The sequence below is a fragment of the Mus caroli genome, unplaced genomic scaffold (genome assembly GCF_978045245.1).
Source record: "Mus caroli unplaced genomic scaffold, Mus_caroli_1 scaffold_13, whole genome shotgun sequence".
Lineage (NCBI taxonomy): Eukaryota > Metazoa > Chordata > Mammalia > Rodentia > Muridae > Mus > Mus caroli.
In genome coordinates, this window is record NW_028227268.1 from 54,945,758 (window position 1) to 54,966,880 (window position 21,123).

A 21,123-nucleotide genomic window follows, 5' to 3' on the forward strand; every position below is an offset into this window, starting at 1 on the left:
AGGAATTGTGATCTAAACCCAACCGGGGAAAGCCACCAAGCAGATGACCTCAGTCCTCCTAGAACACATGCAGACTATCCAGAGTGGTCTGGGCTCAGCAGTGTATACATTACCTCTGGACCAGAGGCAAACATGTTCCCTGGGGGCTGCAGAGGAAGTATTTGAGGCTTTGTGGTTCATATGGTCCCTAAAGCAGTCATTCAAGTCTACCATTGTAAGTGAGAAAGTATCTATGGGTGTTGTGTAAGGGAATGCGCATGGCCGTGTTCCCATAAAACTGAATTTATGAGCCCTGAACTTTTAATCTCATATAATTTTTACAAGTCACAAAATATTCTTTTGATTATTTTTTACCATTTAAAAAAATTTAAAGCTGTTTTTAACTTCCACACCATACGAAAATAAGATTTGGCTCATATGCCAGGGTTTGCTGATCCACACTTTAAAACATTTTAAATACCTCTTTCATCTGTCTTTAGAAGCAAGACCCAGGGTCAGGGAAATGGCTCAGCTAGGAAAAGCACTTGCCTCAGGGTCTGATGATCTGAGTTCGATTCCAGAGCCCGTGAAAAGTTGGAAGGAAAGAACAGACTCCACAAAGGTGACCTCTGACCTCAAATGCACTCCATAGTGTGTGTGCTCCAACACACTGTACATATATACACACACACATGAACACACACACAGGCACACACATGTATATATACATAACATTTTTAAAATATAAAAATAAAAGTATGACCCAAATAATATAACTATATCCTACAACTACTCACAAAAATATTTCTAGAAAATTAAAAAATATCCAGTACTAAAAAATAATAAGGAAAAAAAAGATCCAAACTTGGATTCAAATAAACACGTCCTATGAGGAACAGAAATAAGGTAAGAACGTCTATTTTCAAACCTGTACTAGGCTGTAGCAAGTACAATATGGCAAGAGGAATAAACAGAAGGCATCTGCAGTGAAATTAGAAAATCCAATCATCTTACTCATAGACAACATAATTATTTGTGTTGAAAAACCTGCAGATTCCACACATAAGCTACTAGAGCACACTAGGGAGAGTGGGCAAAGTTGCGTGATCCACAGACAACACAGATATAAACAGCGGCTTTATATATGAGTAATAATCAGACACTGGACATTTAAAATGCTATTTACAATACAAGCGTAAAATATGTAGGGATAAACCTGGCCAAGGGCACGTGAGGCGTGCATCATGAAAACTAAAAAGCAATGCTAAGAAAAATGAAAGACTATGTGAGATTTACTTAGTGATAATCCATATTATGGATTTGGGGATTCTTGCTGATGTCACATTAGTTCTTTTCTAAAGAACCTAAACATGTCATTGCAATCAAAATTACATGTGCCTTGATGCCATTTTTTAAAAAAATTCAAAGCTGACTTTAAAATTCAAATAGAAGTATGAAAAACCAAAGTATCCAAAAATACCAAGAAAAAAGAATTAAGTCTGATGTCACGTGTCACGTGGTTTAGTGACCTATCAGAGAGGCACAAAGCTCATGCCCCCTTAAAACAAGCAGATTATTGGAGAATAGAGCAAAGAGACAGGGCCATATGTGTTTATACATGTATGTGTGTACATGGCCATTTGATTACCTTTGACATTCATCAGTGAAAGCATTCTTTTTATTTTATTTTTTGAATGGCTCGAAGCCAAAAGGATATCCAAATGGAAAATGCGCCTGTGCCTATATAACAATTCAAAAGAGATCAGAGAAACTTGACGTGAAAACCTGATATTATAAAGTTACCAGAGATAAAAAGGCAATAAATCTTGTGGCTTTAACCTACTGAATGTTTTCTTCAATGTAATCAAAACATAAATCACACAAGAAAAAAACCTGATCAACTGGACTTAAGAACATCCGCAGTCTGAAAACTGTCACTGAGAGACGCTTGTCACCTTGTCACCGCCCAGCCAGCCGCCCTTGCAGGATCTTAAGGAAACTAATTTTCCTTCTAAAAACAAAACCCAAAGCTGTCTGACAAGAGAACGGTGAAGAAGACATATGAAAATATCTTACAGGTTAATGAAAGAGGAAGAGAAAACTAAAGACATCTTAGGGGAATAAAAAAAAAATCAGCATGTGTGAAGAGTCACGTGACAATTCAGATGCATTTAAAAATTAGCCATAGAGAAAGAAGCCAGATCCCCTTCCCCCAAAGAGGGTAGATACTGTATGAGTGTACTCCGTGAAACTGTGGAAAATAGAAACCAATTAACAGCGACAGAAAGCAGATCAGCCGCTGTTGAGGAATTGGGGAGAGACAACAGGAAGAACAGGAAGGCCCTCAGAGGTAGGCAGAGGAACTTCTGCAAGCTGTATGCACTATCTTGACTCCAGGGATGCTTTCTTCAAACATACATGCACGGGTGTCGGTGCTGGGCTTACATGCAAACGCATGTGTATGCTGTGTCAAAGTTCATCTAATTGTACACGTTGAGTTTGTGCTGCTTATGATAATGCCAATTGTATTTCAGTAAATATGTCTGTAGAAAGAGCAGCAGGCACCCTGACATGGGAAAAAACCATAACACTAAATTGAAAACTATGAAATGGTTCACATAGTGAGATAGCTATGTACCTCACGTGCTATTTACATGTGTACTTAAATACTAAACATACACATAGATGTATACTAAACACAGATGTAATGCAAGCGGGACTGTGGATACACATACTAATCCACTTCTAGTTTTGAGACTGGAGAGGCATCACGAAGTACTCTCTGTCTTGTTTGTCCCAAATCTTGCCTGAACCCACAGCAACAGTACATTACTTCTGAAAGTTTAAAAAATGAGAAACTTTAAAAACAGCACACTTTAAAGCAAATGTGTGGAGCCTACAAATAAAAAGGTAAAACAAACAAACAAACAAACAAAAAACCACTGATGGTCCAGATGAAGTTGAGGGTAAAAGGACAAGCTGATGTGATGACCACGGAGTCAGAGCAGCAATGAAGTCGTTGCCTCAAGCAGCTTGAGGCCAAAAAAAAAAAAAAAAGTCAAGAGCTTTACATTTGGACTCTAGCTTTCAGTAGAGATAAAGAATAGCCAAGCACAGCAGAATAGCCAGGCTTATGAGCCATAGTCCTGGAGCAATAGGTACCTTGAATGATTTTCTGCTGCTGTTGCCGGATCTCATCAAAACCCAAACCTCTGGTCTCCTCCGGCTCCTCACAGAGCCAAGGGTTGGGAGTTCCTCGCTTTGCTTCTTCGCTCATCAGGCTGGACCTGAGAACAATAGCAAGCACATTACATATCTCACAAAACACAACCAGCTGAAAATCACTGTCATGAGCACGGAGCTGGCCAGCCTAGCACGCTTTGCAAAGCCATCTCCACAATTTATCGCACTCTTAGTTTATTCTAGGGACCATGCCCAGGGCTGTAAGAGATCTGAGGCTATGCTGTGGTCCCCAGACAATTACACAGCACTCTACTAACCCTCCAAAGATAGTGGTAAATTAGGTTGTTAAGTCTCAAACCACAGGCCATTGGGAAGTTGCCTGTTTATCAGAACAAATTTTGTTTCACAGGCTTAGTGACACAGAAGACACAGAAATAATATTTTTTCATACAAATATATACAAATAAAAATACAAATATTTCCATGCAAATATAATACTAATAATACAGATTACAGCATAGAAAAGTAATAAAATCTCCCATTAAAGTGTGCTTAGTTGCTCACAGAAACACATTCAGAGTTCCAATTCAACTGTGTGACTACAGTCAAAACAATCACACTGAGTGTGACTGTCTACTGTGATCATTACCCCCCTGAAGCAATGCACATTTGGCTCTTGCACAACACATCTTGGTCTTCCATCTAAGGACAGAGTGCGTAGTTCCTGCTGCTGCCTCCCTGTCCAAAGGATGTTAGAATCGCGTTGCCCTGACTGCTCCAATGCAGAGTTGAACGGGATTCACACCACTGCTCTTGCTGAGCCTGAGAGGGGGATGGTGATGACGTTGTAGGAGTGGAGGAACAGTAACAGTTACCATGGATTAAGCAACTGCTATGTGCAGATGCTCTCCGGGTGATTTAGTGTACACTCACTCATTTCTCCATTGCTTATCATTTTTCAAGCCCTGATGGCATCTCTTGTGTTGTGTGGAAGTAACTGCTACCCTACTGTTTGGCCTTCCATATCGTTAAGCCTTCTGACCACTGGATAGGAAGTGGACGTAGAACCCACCTCCCCTCTAGTGCACCCTGCTCCCCAGTGTAGAGCAAATAGCCATGAGCATGTCACTTACTGGCAATATACAGACAGTTGCATCTACCTCTGAAAGTCTTAGCATGGATTAACTAGAGTAATTTATGTATTCATAAAACAATTTTGTCAATACTTATTCAGTAGGCACTGTTTTAATCAATAAAGAAAAACAAACTATGTACAAGCTGATCAAAATTTTGCCCTGACAATATACAGCTTCTCCTTGTGGGTGTTGTCCTCATGTACTTGTGTGTGTGTGTGTGTGTGTGTGTGTGTGTGTGTGTGTGTGTGTGTGTGAAAAGAGATGATAAACTGAATACAGTGTTTGGGAAATAATATCTTTTTCAATAGATTAACTGTTTTCATTATACCAATTACTGCACTGTCTACTAGGAGGTATTAAAATTATTTTAATAAATATATTCCAACATTCTATTAATTTCACTTTTAACTAAAAAGAGAATATATCCTTCAAGAAAACCTGGGCCAAATGCAAAGACTGTTTTGATTCTTTGGACTAAGATTTTACGCACAGGTCTGGTCTCATATTCAAATGTGCCAATTAACATGTCAAACACAAGTATGACTTTCTTCAGTCTATCAAAAAGATAGATGTGTTCTTCAAGGTTTTACTTGACATGATTGGCCCTAAGAAGCCAAGATGTCGAGGTTTCACACTTACTCCATACATAATCACTTAGCTTCACCTAGCTTTGAAGACAAGGAAGAAAGAAATGAAAAGGGAAGCAAAGCAGGCAATTTGCAATCCAAACATATCCATTAGCACCCGAGTCATCTTGCAAGTGCCAGCATGAAACACACGGTAGCTGTATGTGGCTCACTGCAAAAGCCTGGGTCAGAAACCATAAAAATCACCCGAGACTCAGGAGTGCATCGGTGGCCAGCTCTGAGCAATCATTTCAGTGAGTGTATCGCAACTGAGTGGTACTGCTTCAAGGTTAGTGTCTGTCTCTCTCTGTCTCTCTCTGTCTGTCTATCTGTCTCTCTCTCTCTCTCTCTCTCTCTCACACACACACACACACACACACACGAATGTACAGACACTATACAGAGAAACCCTGTGTCTAAAAAAAGAAAAAAAAAAACACAAAACGAATGTACACACACTTGTGCACACAGACAAAATTAAGGTATTAATATGAAAGGACAAAAACAATTCAGCAAATGTGAGGTAATTTTAAGCAACCTCAATAAATGGCAAGTTAGGACTCCAGCTGTGTTGACGTGTGCAGTTTGTGTGTGGTATGTGTATACTTTAATCACCTACTAGGAAATAAAAGTGAAATGTGGGCACAAGCTCATATCAATAGTAAACATGATACAGAGAATAGACTTCCCAGCATGACCTAATTCCCAGAGCTAAGCCACGCCTACTTCCTGCTCCTCTGACTTGGTCTTCCTCCCTTACTGATGGCCTGGACCTACCAGCAATGCACCTGCAGCATTCCTATGCGTCTATGCATCTGGAATGCACTTCATCAGCTTTTGCAGACTATATCATATTTAGGGTGATACCTACTATTAGGCACTACTGCTCTACTGACACTGGCCTTAGTAGTCACATCATACTCTGAAGTAAGGATGAAGAATGGTACATGAATAAGTAAAATAAGCCAAGTGGTTAAAAAAAAAATTTTTTTTTTGAAAAAAAAAAAAACAAACAAAAAATAGGCATGTCTTCTCTCCCTTTCCCTGCAAGAAAATCACCAAGCTGAGGACTTTCCAATGTATCTCTGCCCTTGGCATTTCCCACAGGTGCCCTGTGATGCCTGTCTCATTTAAGAATCCTCAAGTAGTAGGCAAGGTCAAATTCACTCCTTTGCCCCATAAGCTTTTCTCCTCCCCATCTCGAGTCTGCTTAGTGTGCCATCCAGGGCCTTGTGTTACTACTGTTGTTGTTGTTGCTGCTGCTGCTGCGATTATCCTTCTTCTACCTCACAGCAGTGGCTGAGGTGTTCCTCAGAGATGGCTCACTGTCCTCATGTACAGCCAAAATGTTCCCCTGTTAGTACAGCCTAGTTTTAGACCCTCCCCACCTCTCCTACAGACCCATTCTGATGATAGAATGACCTAAAACTGAAGTCTCGCTATTATTATTTCCATGGTTCACAACTTCCGTGACTCCCTGGAACTATAGGTTACGTGTGAGCTTTAAAAGATGGTTCACGGCCTCAGCAGCAGCAGCAGCGTCTCCCAATGCCCCAGTACCACACCCTTCATCTCCCTGAGCCGTACATCCTGCTCACTACCACTGAGACAAAGGCACAAACTTTCACACTCTCATGTTTTTGCATGAGTCTGGAGTATCCCCACCCCCACCCCTTTGTCCATCTGGCAAAATTCTATTCATCCCCTAAGGCTCAACTCAAATGTCACTTCTGCCGCTGAGTCCTTCCTGATCCCCACTCCATCCCCCTTTCCTCGAATCAATCACTCGCTGGCACTCCCATGGCACTCTGTTCACGACCTCGAACGTGGCATTTATCAAGCAGGATTGTAGCTAGTTATTTACTCATCTGTCTCCCTTCCTAAGTTATGAGCTCTGTGAGGAGAGAGGCCACATCACAGTCATGTTTCTATCCCCAGCACCCAGAAGTGGGAGCCTCAGAGTAGGCCGGAGAAGCAACATTCGGGAAATGCTTACAAAAATGGGACTGCGAACCACTGAGGGCTTTGACTGGAGGGGGCCAGCATGAGAAGCGTACTTAACATTTTCATCTTGAGAAATTAAAACAAAAGTCCTAATCAAGGGCTACCTGCCTTCACAACTTAGCAGCAAAGACCAATGCTCTGCAGCAGATGGGGAGAATTACTTTGAGAGGGAATTCTGTCAGTAAAACATCTTCCAGCTCAACCCTGCCTTGCGGTGACAAGTCAGATCTCTTAAGTTAAAGAAAGCACAAGCTAACTACTATGCTCTGACCTAGAACAGACTCGATTTTCCTTGTTAAATCACCATGGATCAAACCCATCCTACCACAGGGCTTCAGCCACCGCTGCAACTCCTGGTTTCTCTTCTGCGATGAGGCCAACCTGGCCTTGAATTCTTGGGCTCAAACAACCCTTCAGCCTCCTCTTTTCCAGGTGCTGGCGGTACTGGCCTACAACATGGTGGATGGTGTGTGTGTGTGTGTGTGGTTTGTTTTTTAATAAATCAGTAATTTCTGTCCATATTCTTTGAAGATAGACCTTATCTATAATAATATAATAATTAGTAAACATGATGGCATATTAGAATCCTCAACATGTTTCATGATCACTTATAAGGACATAACATGATTTTACTCAGCCTCTCAAGAAAATAGTGTACGTTATTAAGTTATAGTAGCACGGGGGGAGCACGCAGATAATCCATCTCTGCTAACAAAGTCACTTGGAACCTGTCAGAGTTCACAGCGAGGGCATTCTTATCAACCGAGCAAGGAGTTGAGAAGTGAATTCCAAGAAGTGGCTTTTCTTAGCATTTCTAAAAGATGTCAGCTGACTGTGGAAAAATGTTTGTTTTGTCTGGAAAAAAAAATATCAGTGTTTGAGCATTCACAGACCACAGGGAGGTTTACAGTTAGGAGCAACGAAGCTATTTCTAGGGTGTCAGAGAGCTGGGTTGCATCAACAAAGGTTTCTAGCTGGCCTTGCTCACAGATGTGAAAACGCCCTTATGGTATGAAAGGGCTAATTCCTTTTTCTCTTCAAAACGTTTTGTGCGGTTTTGCTCCGTGGACATAAAGATGCACAGAGACTCAAATTTCAATCAGAAATGGACTCTCTGACATAAATTCTTCAGAGACACACTCTGGCAACAACGTGCAGACTGGATTACACTGAAAAGCGGCTGGGGCGGGGGTTGGGGGGAAGGCAGGCCAAGGCGGGGGGCGGTAATTGAGGTGGGTGGCAAAGGAAGTCAGGAGAAGGAGAATGACAACAGGGACCTGAGGGGAACAGACGATCAGCACACTGCTTTAAGGCTACCAGTCTGAGGGAGCAGACCTCTTCCAAGCCTGCCTGAGCTGGGAGAATAAGCTCAAGTTAGGGAAAAGGAAATTTCTCATTAGCATTCGAAGTTCAACACAGCTTCTAAAAACAAACCCCAAATAACACCACTCACTCGAGGTCACGATCAGCGGACGGACGTGCGGATAACTTCCTTCAGCCTCATAAGCCAGTCTCATACTCTGTAGTCCATCCACCCTTCCATCCGTCTGCCCGCCTACCCACCTACACACACACCCATCCATACAACTGAAGAGCTTCCATAGAGCAGACACTAACCCAGTGGCTGAACGGGACTTAAGTACCTGGTCTCCTAAGGATACACTAGGGATGAAAAGTGCACCCAACATTGGTTCCCAAGATATTTGTATTGTATTGTCAATTTCAATAAGCAACGTCTGCTGAGTTCAAGTCCAGAATAAACAACTCATTCACAGAAAATGTCTCCTTCTCTATCACCTACCGAGGGACACTTCATCAGTGTCCCCAGCCTACTGCAATCAAGTATCTTTAGTTGTTCTGTTTTGTCTTGCTTCATTTCGTTTTGGGGTTATGGTTTTTTCTCTTTTTCCCTTAGTGATGGGAATCAAGCCCAACCCTTGTGCATGCTAGGGGCCCATCCCACCACTGAGCTATGCCTCTGACTGGTTTGCCCAATTTTAAGTCAATCCCTTTTTTTTCTCTCCTGACAAACTCCTTGCCAAACTTGGCTGGGTGACTTGGGGGAAAAGACACAATTTAAGAAAGGGCTGTTGTTTTGTTTTGTTTTGTTTCATGACTTTTCAAACTTCAATATACCAGCTACTGAGAACTCCCCAGTATAACTGCTGTTGTAACATCATGACCTGTGGCTATGAGGGCATCAGTAGCCGCCTCCCAGATCATCAGCCTCATCAGCCCGGGAATCTTTCCTATTCCTTCTTCAAAATCCCAGCAGTTGCTCTTCTTCTTTTCCTTCTCTTTCTTTCTTTCTTTCTTTCTTTCTTTCTTTCTTTCTTTCTTTCTTTCTTTCTAAAAAGGGTTTGTTTGTTTGTTTGTTTATTTAATGTATATGAGTACACTGTTGCTGTCTTTGGACACATCAGAAGAGGGCATCCGATCTCATTACAGATGGGTTGTGAGTCACCATGTGGTTGCTGGGAATTGAACTCAGGACCTCTGGAAAAGCAGTCAGTGCTCTTAACCGCTGAGCCATCTCTCCAGCCCCACCCCACCCCTTTTTTTTTTGTTTGTTTTTTCAAGACAGGGTTTCTCTGTGTAGCCCTGGCTGTCCTGGAACTTGCTCTGTAGACCAGGCTGGCCTTGAACTCAGAAATTCACCTGCCTCTGCCTCTGGATTGTGGAGATGAAAGGCATGTACCACCACGGCCCAGCTTGGTTGTCTTTTTAAATATTAATAATAAGCTCCACATTAGATCATAACAAAACAGTTCACAGTAGAAGAGCTACGCAGGTTGCTGAAAGGCTTTGGAGGACACATTGCAGCTTCAGAAGCCAGAGGATTATCCCTGAGGATGACTCTCTCTGCCGTCTAAATCAGCACCGACAGAAAGGCTCTCTAGCTAGAGCATTGGAGCATCACAGGTACCTTAAACGTAGAGAGGCAAGGAGTGGCTGGCACAAAATCCAAACCTTCCATTCTGGGAGGGCCGATCGCATTACCAGCCTCTCGGTGACTGAGCGCTCTCTGCTGGTCAGTGGGGGAAATTCAGCTACAGTAACTGGCCAACGACAATTGTAACTCTGTACTTTATTAATACACAACGTATGCTTGTAAACACGGTAAAGTGTGCAATAGTGACCAAGGTGCTCACCCACGATGAGGAGCCACACCTCTGGACACTGCCCTCTGTGCTCTGTTCACTTGGTTCTTTACAAGCCAACAGTTTCATGGCATACCCAGAGAGGGTCCAGATGAGGTGATGAACAAACAATTCGTATTTTGCACTTAGAAATGTCACATGTCTAACTCGTCCAAGTCGGCCTCAACAATCCCCCCCGTATTCAGCATGCTTGTTTCCACTCCATTACTTTATAAAGTGATGCTAAAATGCTCCATTAACAGTGCCACTAGCACTGCTCTGGAAACAAGCGTGCTATGTGGAGTTTCACAAAAATCACTGGCTGGCAAGCAACAGTGGTACAAATCTGTTTGGCAACCGGTGTATAAAAATGCAAATATGCCACTAAAAGACTAATTAAGGGTGTCCAGTGGTAATGTATATACAACCAATACACACAGAGCCAAGGACCACCTACCTAGCCATCACTTCAACCTAAACAATTCAATTTTTATTGCACTGGCTCTGCCAACTCACACCTAAAACATAAATTAGTGAGATGGTGGCCCATACTTTTAACAGTGGTACCCTTTTGCCTCAGGGACAGAACCCAAAAATGTGTAAGGCCCCATTGGGCAACTTTTATGCAGCCAGCTGGACACCAGTCTGCAGAATGGCGTGAAAAGTCCTGCTCCCGGGGCAGTAGACTCCAGGGAAGCACAGAGTAAGGTGGGCAGGGTGGCATGCGCCTATATCCCAGCACTCAGGGACTGAGGCAGGATCCTGCAAGTCTGCGGAGTGCACAGTCAGTGCTGAGCCAGCCTGGAGTAGAGAGGGAGACGCTGACTTTAAAAAATACATTAAAAAGTTCATAGCAGACTGAGGTGCATGGTACACCAACGGTACTCCTTCTCTCGGGATCATGTGAGCCTTTTTGTTTGTTTGTTGTTTGAGACAGGGTTTCTCTGTATAGCCCTGGCTGTCCTGGAACTCACTTTGTAGACCAGGCTGGCCTCAAACTCAGAAATCCACCCGCCTCTGCCTCCCAAGTGCTGGGATTAAAGGCGTGCGCCACCACCACCCAACAGGACCATGCGAGTCTTATGCCTTCCAACACCTTCTCAGCCTGTCCCCCCACATCCACTTCTCCTCCTCCTAATTGCTTACACTGTGTTTATGGCCCATGCCGTACAATTCTTTATGCCATCATCCACTACTGTGTTCTCTGATCATTCTGTTAAAGGCAGAAAGACCTCTTTACATGGCGTACATTGTCTTCTCTTCTGCCAAGATCAGTGGGAGCAAGCACGGATTACTGGGCGCTTTCTGGTTCACATAGGGCCTTGCCAAGGACCTACCACATTCCAGTTTCACAGGCTGCAAAGTCGTGGTTATCTAACCCAGGTTTTGAAATATTCAGTCATTGCTCCTTCACACATTGCTGCGTTGGCCATCTGCTGCTATAGGGTATTCCTGTCCACAGGCTGGAAAGAGCAAGCGGCAAGACAAAGCACTTGAAGCCAGTGGGGGGGGAAACAAACAAACAAACAAACAAACCACACCTGCTACAGGCAACAGTGGTACGAACCAAGATCAAGAGAGACCAGAGACAAAAGCCAGAGCAGAGGATGCTGGTTCTCCTCCAGCACTGGGTCAGCTCTGACCCAGGGACCCATCCTCCTCTGTAACCCAGAGGGTGATCCTTCTTTGCTGCCTCTGCAGACTGTGGAGGTAAAATGAGATCAATCAATGGATTGATCTATCTAATCTAATCTACCTAGCTACCTACCTAAATTTTAATTTCTTAACCTTCATTTATTTAAAAGTTGAACTTGGGAGGCTGAGGAGATGGCTCAGTTGGTAAAGCACTTGTCACACAAACATGAGGATCTTACTTCAATCCCCAGCACCCATGTTAAAGCAAACAAAAAAAACCCCCATAAAACCATAGGGTATTGCAGTACATGCCTATAATCTCCAGGGGCGGGGTAGGGAGTGAGGCAGGAGGCTCCCTGGGATCGCTGGACAGCCATTCTAACAGAACCACTGAGATCCAGGTTCAATGCGAGATCCTGTCTCACAAACTAAGGTGGACGGGAGTTGAAGAAGCCACCAGGTGTCAACCCATGACCTCCATATGTGCACACACATACAGAAGAAAAAGAGCAAAACATGGAAAGTATTCAGCGTATTAAAAAAAAAAGACAATGAGCTAAAATATAGCACGCACAGTAACTCTTCTTTCTTACCCCCCCCCCTTGTTGTCAGACTGCAAGTTTTCTCCTTTTCAATTCCCAAATGGGTTTTGCAATTTAAAATTGATACATACAGCTGCAGAGATCTTTATTTTCCATGCCCCAAATCATCACTGTGCTGTTATAATACCAAGTACTAAAATGCAAAAGAGACTTTATTTTTCCATCCATAGATTAACAAAACCTACCAAGTTCTGAGACACCCACTGATGGCTAGCAGGTTGGGAAATGAGCCCTCCCACATACTGCTGGCCAGCCTTACAACTTTTAAGAAATATACATAGCAGTTCTTTACATTTCCAACACACATATCCTGGAGGCCCTCTCTTACAGAAACAGAGGCCACAGTGTACATGGAATTTGCCTTAGCCATGTAAATAGAGAAAACAAAAAAATAAAATAAAACAATCCAACAACATTATGGACAGTGGCTACAAGAATGACTGCAGACTTATAACTGCAAAGTACTCACTGTTGCAAAGAATGTGTTAAACCTATTGATATGGAGGAATGTCCAAACTTAAATAAAAAAAATAAATTATAGAGACATGTACATAATATAAGTCTGTTTTCAGAATAATATATTTATAGTAACATATTACAAGTATAAATAACAGTAACTATGATCAAGAAAATGCCAACATTACAAGTGGTGACTTTAGGAGCATGGCATCTGGGAAAGGAGAAGCGATATATGTTGGCACCATACATGAGCGTAAGAATGGATCTTTTTTTTTGGTTTTTTGAGACAGGGTTTCTCTGAGTAGCCCTGGCTGTCCTGGAACTCACTTTGTAGACCAGGCTGTCCTCGAACTCAGAAATCCGCCTGCCTCTGCCTCCCGAGTGTTGAGATTAAAGGCATATGCCACCACGCCCGGCAGATCATTATTTTAAATCCAAGTAGAGAACCAAGTGTGGGAGTCCTTCTCTAATCTCAGGACTGCTGAGGTAGAGGCAGGAGGATCACAGGATCCAGCTCAGTTGGGCTGTACAGTGAGAGCCCCACTCAACTCCCCCCAAAATAAAAAGGAAAGGAAAGTCATTTCCCTGCAAGAAGGGAGGGAAAGAAAGAGAGAAAAGATGGCAGGAAACAAAGAACTATAAAATATGACATGGTATCCCATTAACATGCAAAATCTGAAGTTTGGTATATCAGCTAAAAAAAAGCACATTTTAAAAAGTTAAGTGGCAACCTATGTGGAAACTATTAGAAAGACACATTGAAAACATCTCGTTGATTTTAAAATCAAGAGCAGAGCAAAAGAACCAGGCCTGGCAACACTCATGGGTAACCCAGAAACACACATGTGTAACCCAGCAACATGCATGGGTAACCCAGGGCTTGGGAGGAAGAGGCGGGTGGGTGAGGGATTCATGGTTATCTGTGGTTGTTAAGACCAACCTGGGCTACTTGAGACTTAGGAAAGTGGTCAAAGAGGAACACGGATAAAGGAAGAAAAGAAAATGAGTGGGGAGAGGAGGAGTAGAAAAAGTGGGTGTGTGCCAATTTTCCCAAGGGGAAAAGCAATGGATGAAAAAGATACCTAAGTTTTTTAAAAGGAAAGGCAGCAGCAGCAGCAGGAGACCAGGCTGGGGAAGAGTCTGGAGACCATGATGGGAGACATGAAAGTGACAGACAGGTCTGCAATCCACAGACAGGGGAAAGGCTAAAGAGAGAACTGAATGGCAGCAGGAATTCTTTCCTAGCATTTAGGAAAAAGCACAATTAATTTCCACGTTCTCTCCTTGCTCTCAGGGAAGGAAAGCGCCCATGGGTCAAAACCCAGCCAAGAAGAAGTTGGGTGTTTTCTCTTCTGCTGACTTATGTCCCCACCTTGTGGTCTGCTCAGGACACAGCTTTTCTGCTTACATGTGAGTTAAGGGTATATACATGAATCTCTGTGTGTGTGTGTGTTTATACATACATTTAATTCAAGCAGAACATGTAAAGTGAAAGGCCACAGTATACAAGTCAAAGATACTGCAGTGAAGATCCTCAGTTAGCTGCTACCAGGGCAAAACCAGTAGCATCCAAATCCTCTAAGGACTGAGTGAGAGTATGTGGGGCAGTACACACTGACCTGCATGTGGATCGGAGCACAGCACCCAGCAGCCAGTTCTCCCTCCATCTTGTTGGAGCAGGATCTCTCACTTCTCAGAGGCCTGCAAGCCTCCAGGAGATTCTCCCATCCCCACCTCCCGTCCCGCTGGACTTGAGCCTTGAGATAACAGATGTGCAAGACCACATCTGGCTTTTTACATGGGTTATGAGGATCAGTCTTAGGTCATCAGGCTTGCATGGCAAGCGCTCTTACTCGATGAGCAGTCTCTCTGGCCCAGAAGCCCGGCTGTTCCATTCTGTTCACTTCCTCTTCCAAAAGGAACCACTTACTTTCATGATTCATAACACTATAAATTTCACCTCTATAGGAATGGCAGCATACATGTGTAACTCCAATGTCTGGCTTATGTCACTCAGCATGTTTGTGCGAGCCATCCGCAGTGTGCACCTGTAGACTGTTCATCTGTATTTGCTGTGTAATATCAATGTCTGAATATACCATCAGTCTACAGAGTTCCCTGGGCTCTTTCCAACGGGAACTTTTAAGAACAGCCCTGCTATAAACATTCTTTCTGAGTCTGTGGAACAGTTCCATTTGAGTGGGTGTGCAGCTTCTAAAGAGACTGTACTTACGCAATCTCACCAGTAGTATATGAGAATTCCAGCAAATCCTAGAAACATCTGGTTTGCCCGGCAAGGTAGCCGAGCTGCTCTGGTAGGTATGGTGGTGTAGCATCCTGGTTACAGTCCGACTTTCCTGATAACTGACTAAAGCCAACACCTTTGTATACAATCATCACACACCATCACCTTTGTGAAGTCCAGGGTTAAATTCTCTCTCTGCTGTTGTCTTTCTAATGTCGTCTGCCTTCTAGGCTCTTTATTTATGGTTGATATATTTTCCATATCGATGAATACCCAGAACATACTGATTTCCACTCTAGTTTGTCTTAACTGTTGGTAGTCTTGGGAAGACAGATTTTGATGGAGTCCATTTCTTCATGTGTTTATTTCCTTTGTGTTTAGTGATTTGAATGGCCTAAAAAAATCTTTGCCTATACCTTGGGATTTCTACCAAATGTTCATGTGACCTTTCATGTTTAGGTCCACAGGTCCCTTTGGATTGGTGGAAACAGAGGCTTCGAGACTCCTTTCTTCTCTGTGTGGACATCAGTTGATCTAATGCTACACCTGTTATGCCACCTCTGTGATCAGTCGGGTGATGACATGTGTGTGGGACTGGTCCTAAACGCCCTATTCTGTTCTCCTGGTTCACTTGCCTCTCCTTGTGCAACACCACAATGCAGCCTTAGCCCAGCTGCTGCACTGCTGTGTCTTCTCATCAATGCTGCCTTGGCACTGCTTGGCTCTTCACACTGTCTGTCATAGAAACTGTGGTAGAAGCCAGATTATCAACTGACCACACAGAAGCCAAAATTCATAAGGGAACTGTAAGTGGGTTAGCTCTGGATCTACAACCCTGTCTAAAGGAAGCAGACATCTTAACCACGTTGAGCGTTCCAATCTCTGGGTTTTCCTTGGTTCCTTTAAATGATGTTTCATGGTATTCCGTGTGAAGTTTTTATTAGGTTTATGTCCACATATTTCATGTTAGTGTGTGTGTGTGTGTGTTGCCTACATGTATATCTGTAAACTGTGAGCCCAGTGCCTATAGAGGTCAAAAGAGGGCATCAGATCTTCTTGAACTGTAGTTACAAACAGTTGTAAGTTGCCATGTGGGTGCTTAGAGTTGAACCCAGATTCTTTGAAAGAGCAGCCAGTGCTCTTAACCTCTGAGCCACCTCACCAGCTCCAATTTCACATTATTTTAATAAACATTGCTGCAGGGCAGGTAGAGGGTTAATACACAACCTAGTGAGCGATCAGCAGGAACCGTGACACTAAGCAACATGCCCCGCTCAGTTATTTTCAACAATATAATAAAGACCAACTTCACATTTTTTACCATTGTGCATTTTGTTGCTGCTGTTTAACCTGGAAAGCCCAGGCTCCTGCTTCCAACCACTTCCCAACAGAATGCTTTCTTATTCCCCCCTGGAAATAACAGATATATCAACGACTTGATCGATGACCTAGAGCTGCAATAACTAATAGTCCTTCAAAGTTCAAGGTCTTCGGTTTCATTGCTTGATCAAGCATCCACATAGATAAGGTCTCCTTATAATTGGCCTTCATTCAGAAGTCAACTCGACCATTAGAGAAAAATGCCAATCCAGAGTAACAACTACAGAGAACCCACCAAGCAATAACTGGCCTCAGAAGTGCGTACACAACCCAGACGCCTCAGACAGCTGCTCTGCACGTTCAGAGTCAGCTTCGGAATGTTCAAGAGCAAGCTTAAACTTCGCTTAATATTCTCCAAGGCACGCTCCTAACAAAAAAGGATCACACACACATAGTGAAGAGTGCAAAACACACATCTGTGTGAAGAAAGAGAGGTTAGAGACAGGAGCCTGGAGGCATGTGTGCAGGCACACACGTGCGGAATCTCTCCAGAAGGACACACAGACAACTGTCCAAGACGGCTGCCACCAGGAAGAAACGGGAAAGTGCATGTTGGAGCTGAGTGAACCTTTGTTGTCACTGATAGTTCTTTCCACAGCTGGACATTTTGTTGCTTAACATAGTACTTTAATATTTTACCATTAATCTATAACATATGTAAACATAAAATTATAATGGTGCAAACATATAAGCAATAGTATATTATTTTAAAATATTCTTCAAAAACAAATACTCTATTAAATTGCTTTAAGTCACTGCAATATCCCAAAGTGTCAAAATTTTGGCTTAATAATCTCAACCAAATCGGTTAATAAAGATGTGGCTCAGTGGTGAAGTACTTGCCTGGCATACATGAGGCCTTGGGTTCAGAGGGGAAAACTCTGAGTCCTAAGAAAAAATTTGTCATACGACATATGTAACTTTCCTCCCCAAAAAAACATGGTCACTCCCTGGAGCAGTAGCTCAGGGGCACAGTGCACTTTTTGCAAGGCCCTGAACATGATCCCCAAGGCCCAACCCCAAATAACAAACTGTTCGCCATGTACACCACATGACTAGTATCAGACCACCAGTTAATACAGAGCAACAAAGCAGGTGCACCAGGGGCAGTAGTTATAGCTTAACTGGCCGAGTACTTGTCGAGACGTACAAAGCCTGGGTTCAGTCCCCAGCAGAGTATAAAACAGGCATGGTTGCACACACTTGCCACCCCTGCTCTTGGAAGGTAGAGGCAGGAGGATCAGAAGTTCCAAGGCCATTCTAACTGGCTACAGAGAGAATACAAGGCCAGCCTACCCTACGGGATGCCTTGTCCTGAAACAAAAGCAAAACAGATGTTCCAATACAAAGGATGTGCCAGATTGCTTAAGCCCCTCCCCTTTTCAAATCCTCCTTATGACTGCAGTACTGTGTGAGTCCACACACCGAATTCACTGGTTACAGGTTCTCCAGCTTCTGAAGACAAAGTCGGAAGCTACTGCTTCTCAAAACAGTTAAACAGGAATTAACATAGACTGCACAAGATCATGTCTGCAGAAGAAAACAACACGTGAAATTATGTGTATGTGTGAATATAGTTGTAAATGTGCATATGTGTGTATGTTAATGTGACTGTGCTTGTGCATATGTGCTCATGTCTGCATGTGTTATGCATGTGCGTATGCTTGAGTTACATGTGGTAGTGTTCAAATATGTAAGTGTGTATGAGTGTGTGATGGAACTGGGTTATATTGTGCAAGTTACTCATCAACTCCTGAGGAAGAAGTGGGAAGTGGAAATATCCCAGCTCCTTATAAAGACAAAATTGGGGGAGGGAGGTTGTGTAAAAGCAATGATCTAGCAAATGGAGCTTAGCATAAACAAAAGAATCCAAAGGCCAGTGAGCTACCTCTTCTCTAGGACAGAAGGAGCAGGAAATAAAAGTCCTTCCTTTGGTCAAAGAATTGGGGATGAGCCTCTGGCTCTTCAAGAAATGTCACCCTGACAAGGGCTGCACACCAAGAGAGCCGGGGAAGAAAGCTGAGAAGCCCCCGCCGTCTGCTCCCTCAGCACCCCTCATCTCTTCCCATTTTCAGAACATCAACTCTGGCCAAGGCTCCGCCCCCTGGAGAACATGACTGTCTTCATTTTCAGTTCAGAACAACATCTAGCTTGACTAACCAAGCCAATCATGGCAAGCCACAGACGTCTTGGTTTCTGGTCTTATTGGGTCATGTGACACAGGCTACTCTATTTCAGTTTTAAGCCAAAGCTAACTGTGAAGTTCCCAGGAAGGGGCTCGTGACTCTTAAAAATAGTAAAACCTGGGCTGGAGAGATGGCTCAGTGGCTAAGAGCACATAACTGCTCTTGCAGAGGACCCAAGTTCAGTTTCCAACATCCACATTAGGCATCTCACAACTGCCTGTGTCTGGCCTCCATGGGCTCCTGTACACACATGGTGCACATAAATTCATGCATACACATAAAATAACAAATTTTCTTTAAATGAAAACTGGGAAATGAGGTGATGGCTCCATGGGAAAAGCACTGGTCACTCAGCTTGAGGTTGGGATCCCAGCACCCATGTTAACACCAGGCAACAAGGGATTCACTTGGACTCCCAGCATGCAAGAGGCAGAAGCAGAGGGAGAGACGGTGGGAGGGGGGGGGGATCTCCAGAACAAGTTGGGTAACCAGACTAAACAAATTGGCAAGCTCTGGGTTTAGTGACAGACCCTGCCTCCAGATGTAAGTTAGAAAATGAAGATATCTGACACTGACCTCTGGCCTACACCCCCCTACACACATACACACATACACACACACAACTGTGAACATGTTAGCACACATACACACATGCATACACAAACATGCAAAAATAACAGGAAAATATAAGAATCAATAGAAAATCTATTAAAAGCAGAATTAAGAAAGTGGCTATAGCTGGGCATGGTGGCGAATGCCTTTAATCCCAGCACTTGGGAGGCAGAGGCAGGCGGATTTCTAAATTCAAGGCCAGCCTGGTCTACAAAGTGAGTTCCAGGACAGCCAAAAAAAAAAAAAAAAAAAAAAAGAAAGGAAAAAGAAAAGAAAAGAAAAGAAAAAGAAAGTGCCTATTGTGTTAAGAGCAGACATCGGGTATCAAAAGCCTGTGTGCAAAAAGGGGAGCATAAAACAGGAAGGAGATAAAGAAAGAAGGCACAAGCTTGCCCTTCATCCCAACACTTGGGAGACAGAGAGAGGTAATCGCTGAGATTGAGGTCAGCTTGGCACACAGAGCAAGTTCCTGGCCAGCCAGCATACATTGGAACAGAGCTGGTCTATAGACTGCAGAGCTGGCACGCCAGCAGAAAGAACACAAAGAACACAGTGGGGATGAGCCTCTCAGGTGGCCCACAGGAGTGTGTCACATGACAAAGTCAGCACCTCCACCTTGAAAAGCCACAGTCAGACACAAAACTACAAAGGCCAAATTGGAGAAGAGTGGGGTTCATGTCCTCCATCAGATACTTAACAGTTACAACTGCTTAAAATTACTATTATTACTTATGCTGTGTGTATAGAATGGGGTAATCAGAGGACCCTCTGTAGAGTCAGTTCACACCTTCTTTCCACTTTTCTGTGGGTTCCAGGATCAAACTCAAGTTGTCAGGCTTGTGTAGCAAGCACTTTATCCACTGAGCCATCATCTAGTCAGCTCAGTTGTTTTTGAATATTAAAAGCCACAATCCCAACACTTAGGAGGCAGAGACAGGCAGATCTCTGAGTTTGAGATCAGCCTGATCTACAGATGGAGTTCCAGGACAGCCAGGGCAACGCAGAAAAAGCCTATCTGGGGTTGGGGGAGTGGAGAGCCATGTTTCTTTCGAACTTAGGTCACTGTAAGTACATGCAGTAAGTGCATGCAACTTTACTAAGATAGCACGTGACAAATCTCTCCTTAGGGAAGCTAAGTGCACGGGCAAACAGGTGCAGGAACTGCTGACACAGGTCTGACTGGTTCTGACTTAGTGGGTGAGAGTTTCCAATGCATATGGCCTCAGAACGAGCCTCCACTTCTGAGATTTTCTTCAGAGAGACATTCTGACACATGAGAAATTGCCCACATTTCAGATTATCTGCTCTGTATTTGCGGGGGCTGGAGAGAGACAGTCTCGCATATCCCAGACCAGTACTGAACTTCTGTGGTAGAAAATATTGAACTTTTTTATAATAGAAAGACAAAGATACAACATATAACTATTAATTAGTTAAATTAATTATGGTATGTGTACATGATGAAATATACTAAATACTAATATCTAATTTAATACTAATTCAATATTAGTTTAATACTAATAACTTTATACTAAAATATCAACTACAAATCTGAATAGGAAAAATCTCTGAGATATAATCATGTATAAAGTATGTGTGAAAGATGGTGGACTATAAGAGAATATACTCATGTTTATTGCTATAATCTTCAGAGACTCATAGAAGGATATGGGCAAAAACATTAATTACGTTGTAGGCGTGAGGGTCAAAACGAGAGGACTTTCCCTGAATCCTGGTAAATGCTTTTCAGATTTCCTAGCTACCCGAATATTTTACTCATGCTAAGTCTCTTCTGCCTCTCCTAATGCTCTGCCAAGAGTGCAGCTAATGGCTGCTGCATCCATCTGGAAACCATGAGAGGCTTCGGACTGAACGGAAGGGACCACTCTGAGCAAGGCAGAGGAGGGGAGCGTAGGGACGGAGGGCAGCTCCAGGC

At 43.2% G+C, this 21,123-nt stretch overlaps 1 protein-coding gene across 1 annotated transcript in view; it reads right to left on the reverse strand.

The window, feature by feature from the left end:
- Positions 1-21,123, reverse strand: part of Stx8 (syntaxin 8) — a 234,326-nt gene that overhangs the window by 186,927 nt on the left and 26,276 nt on the right. Inside the window, exon 5 of the mRNA XM_021176854.2 lies at positions 3,142-3,266. Within this exon, the coding sequence (XP_021032513.2) occupies positions 3,142-3,266 (125 nt within the window). The remainder of the gene's footprint in view (positions 1-3,141; positions 3,267-21,123) is intronic.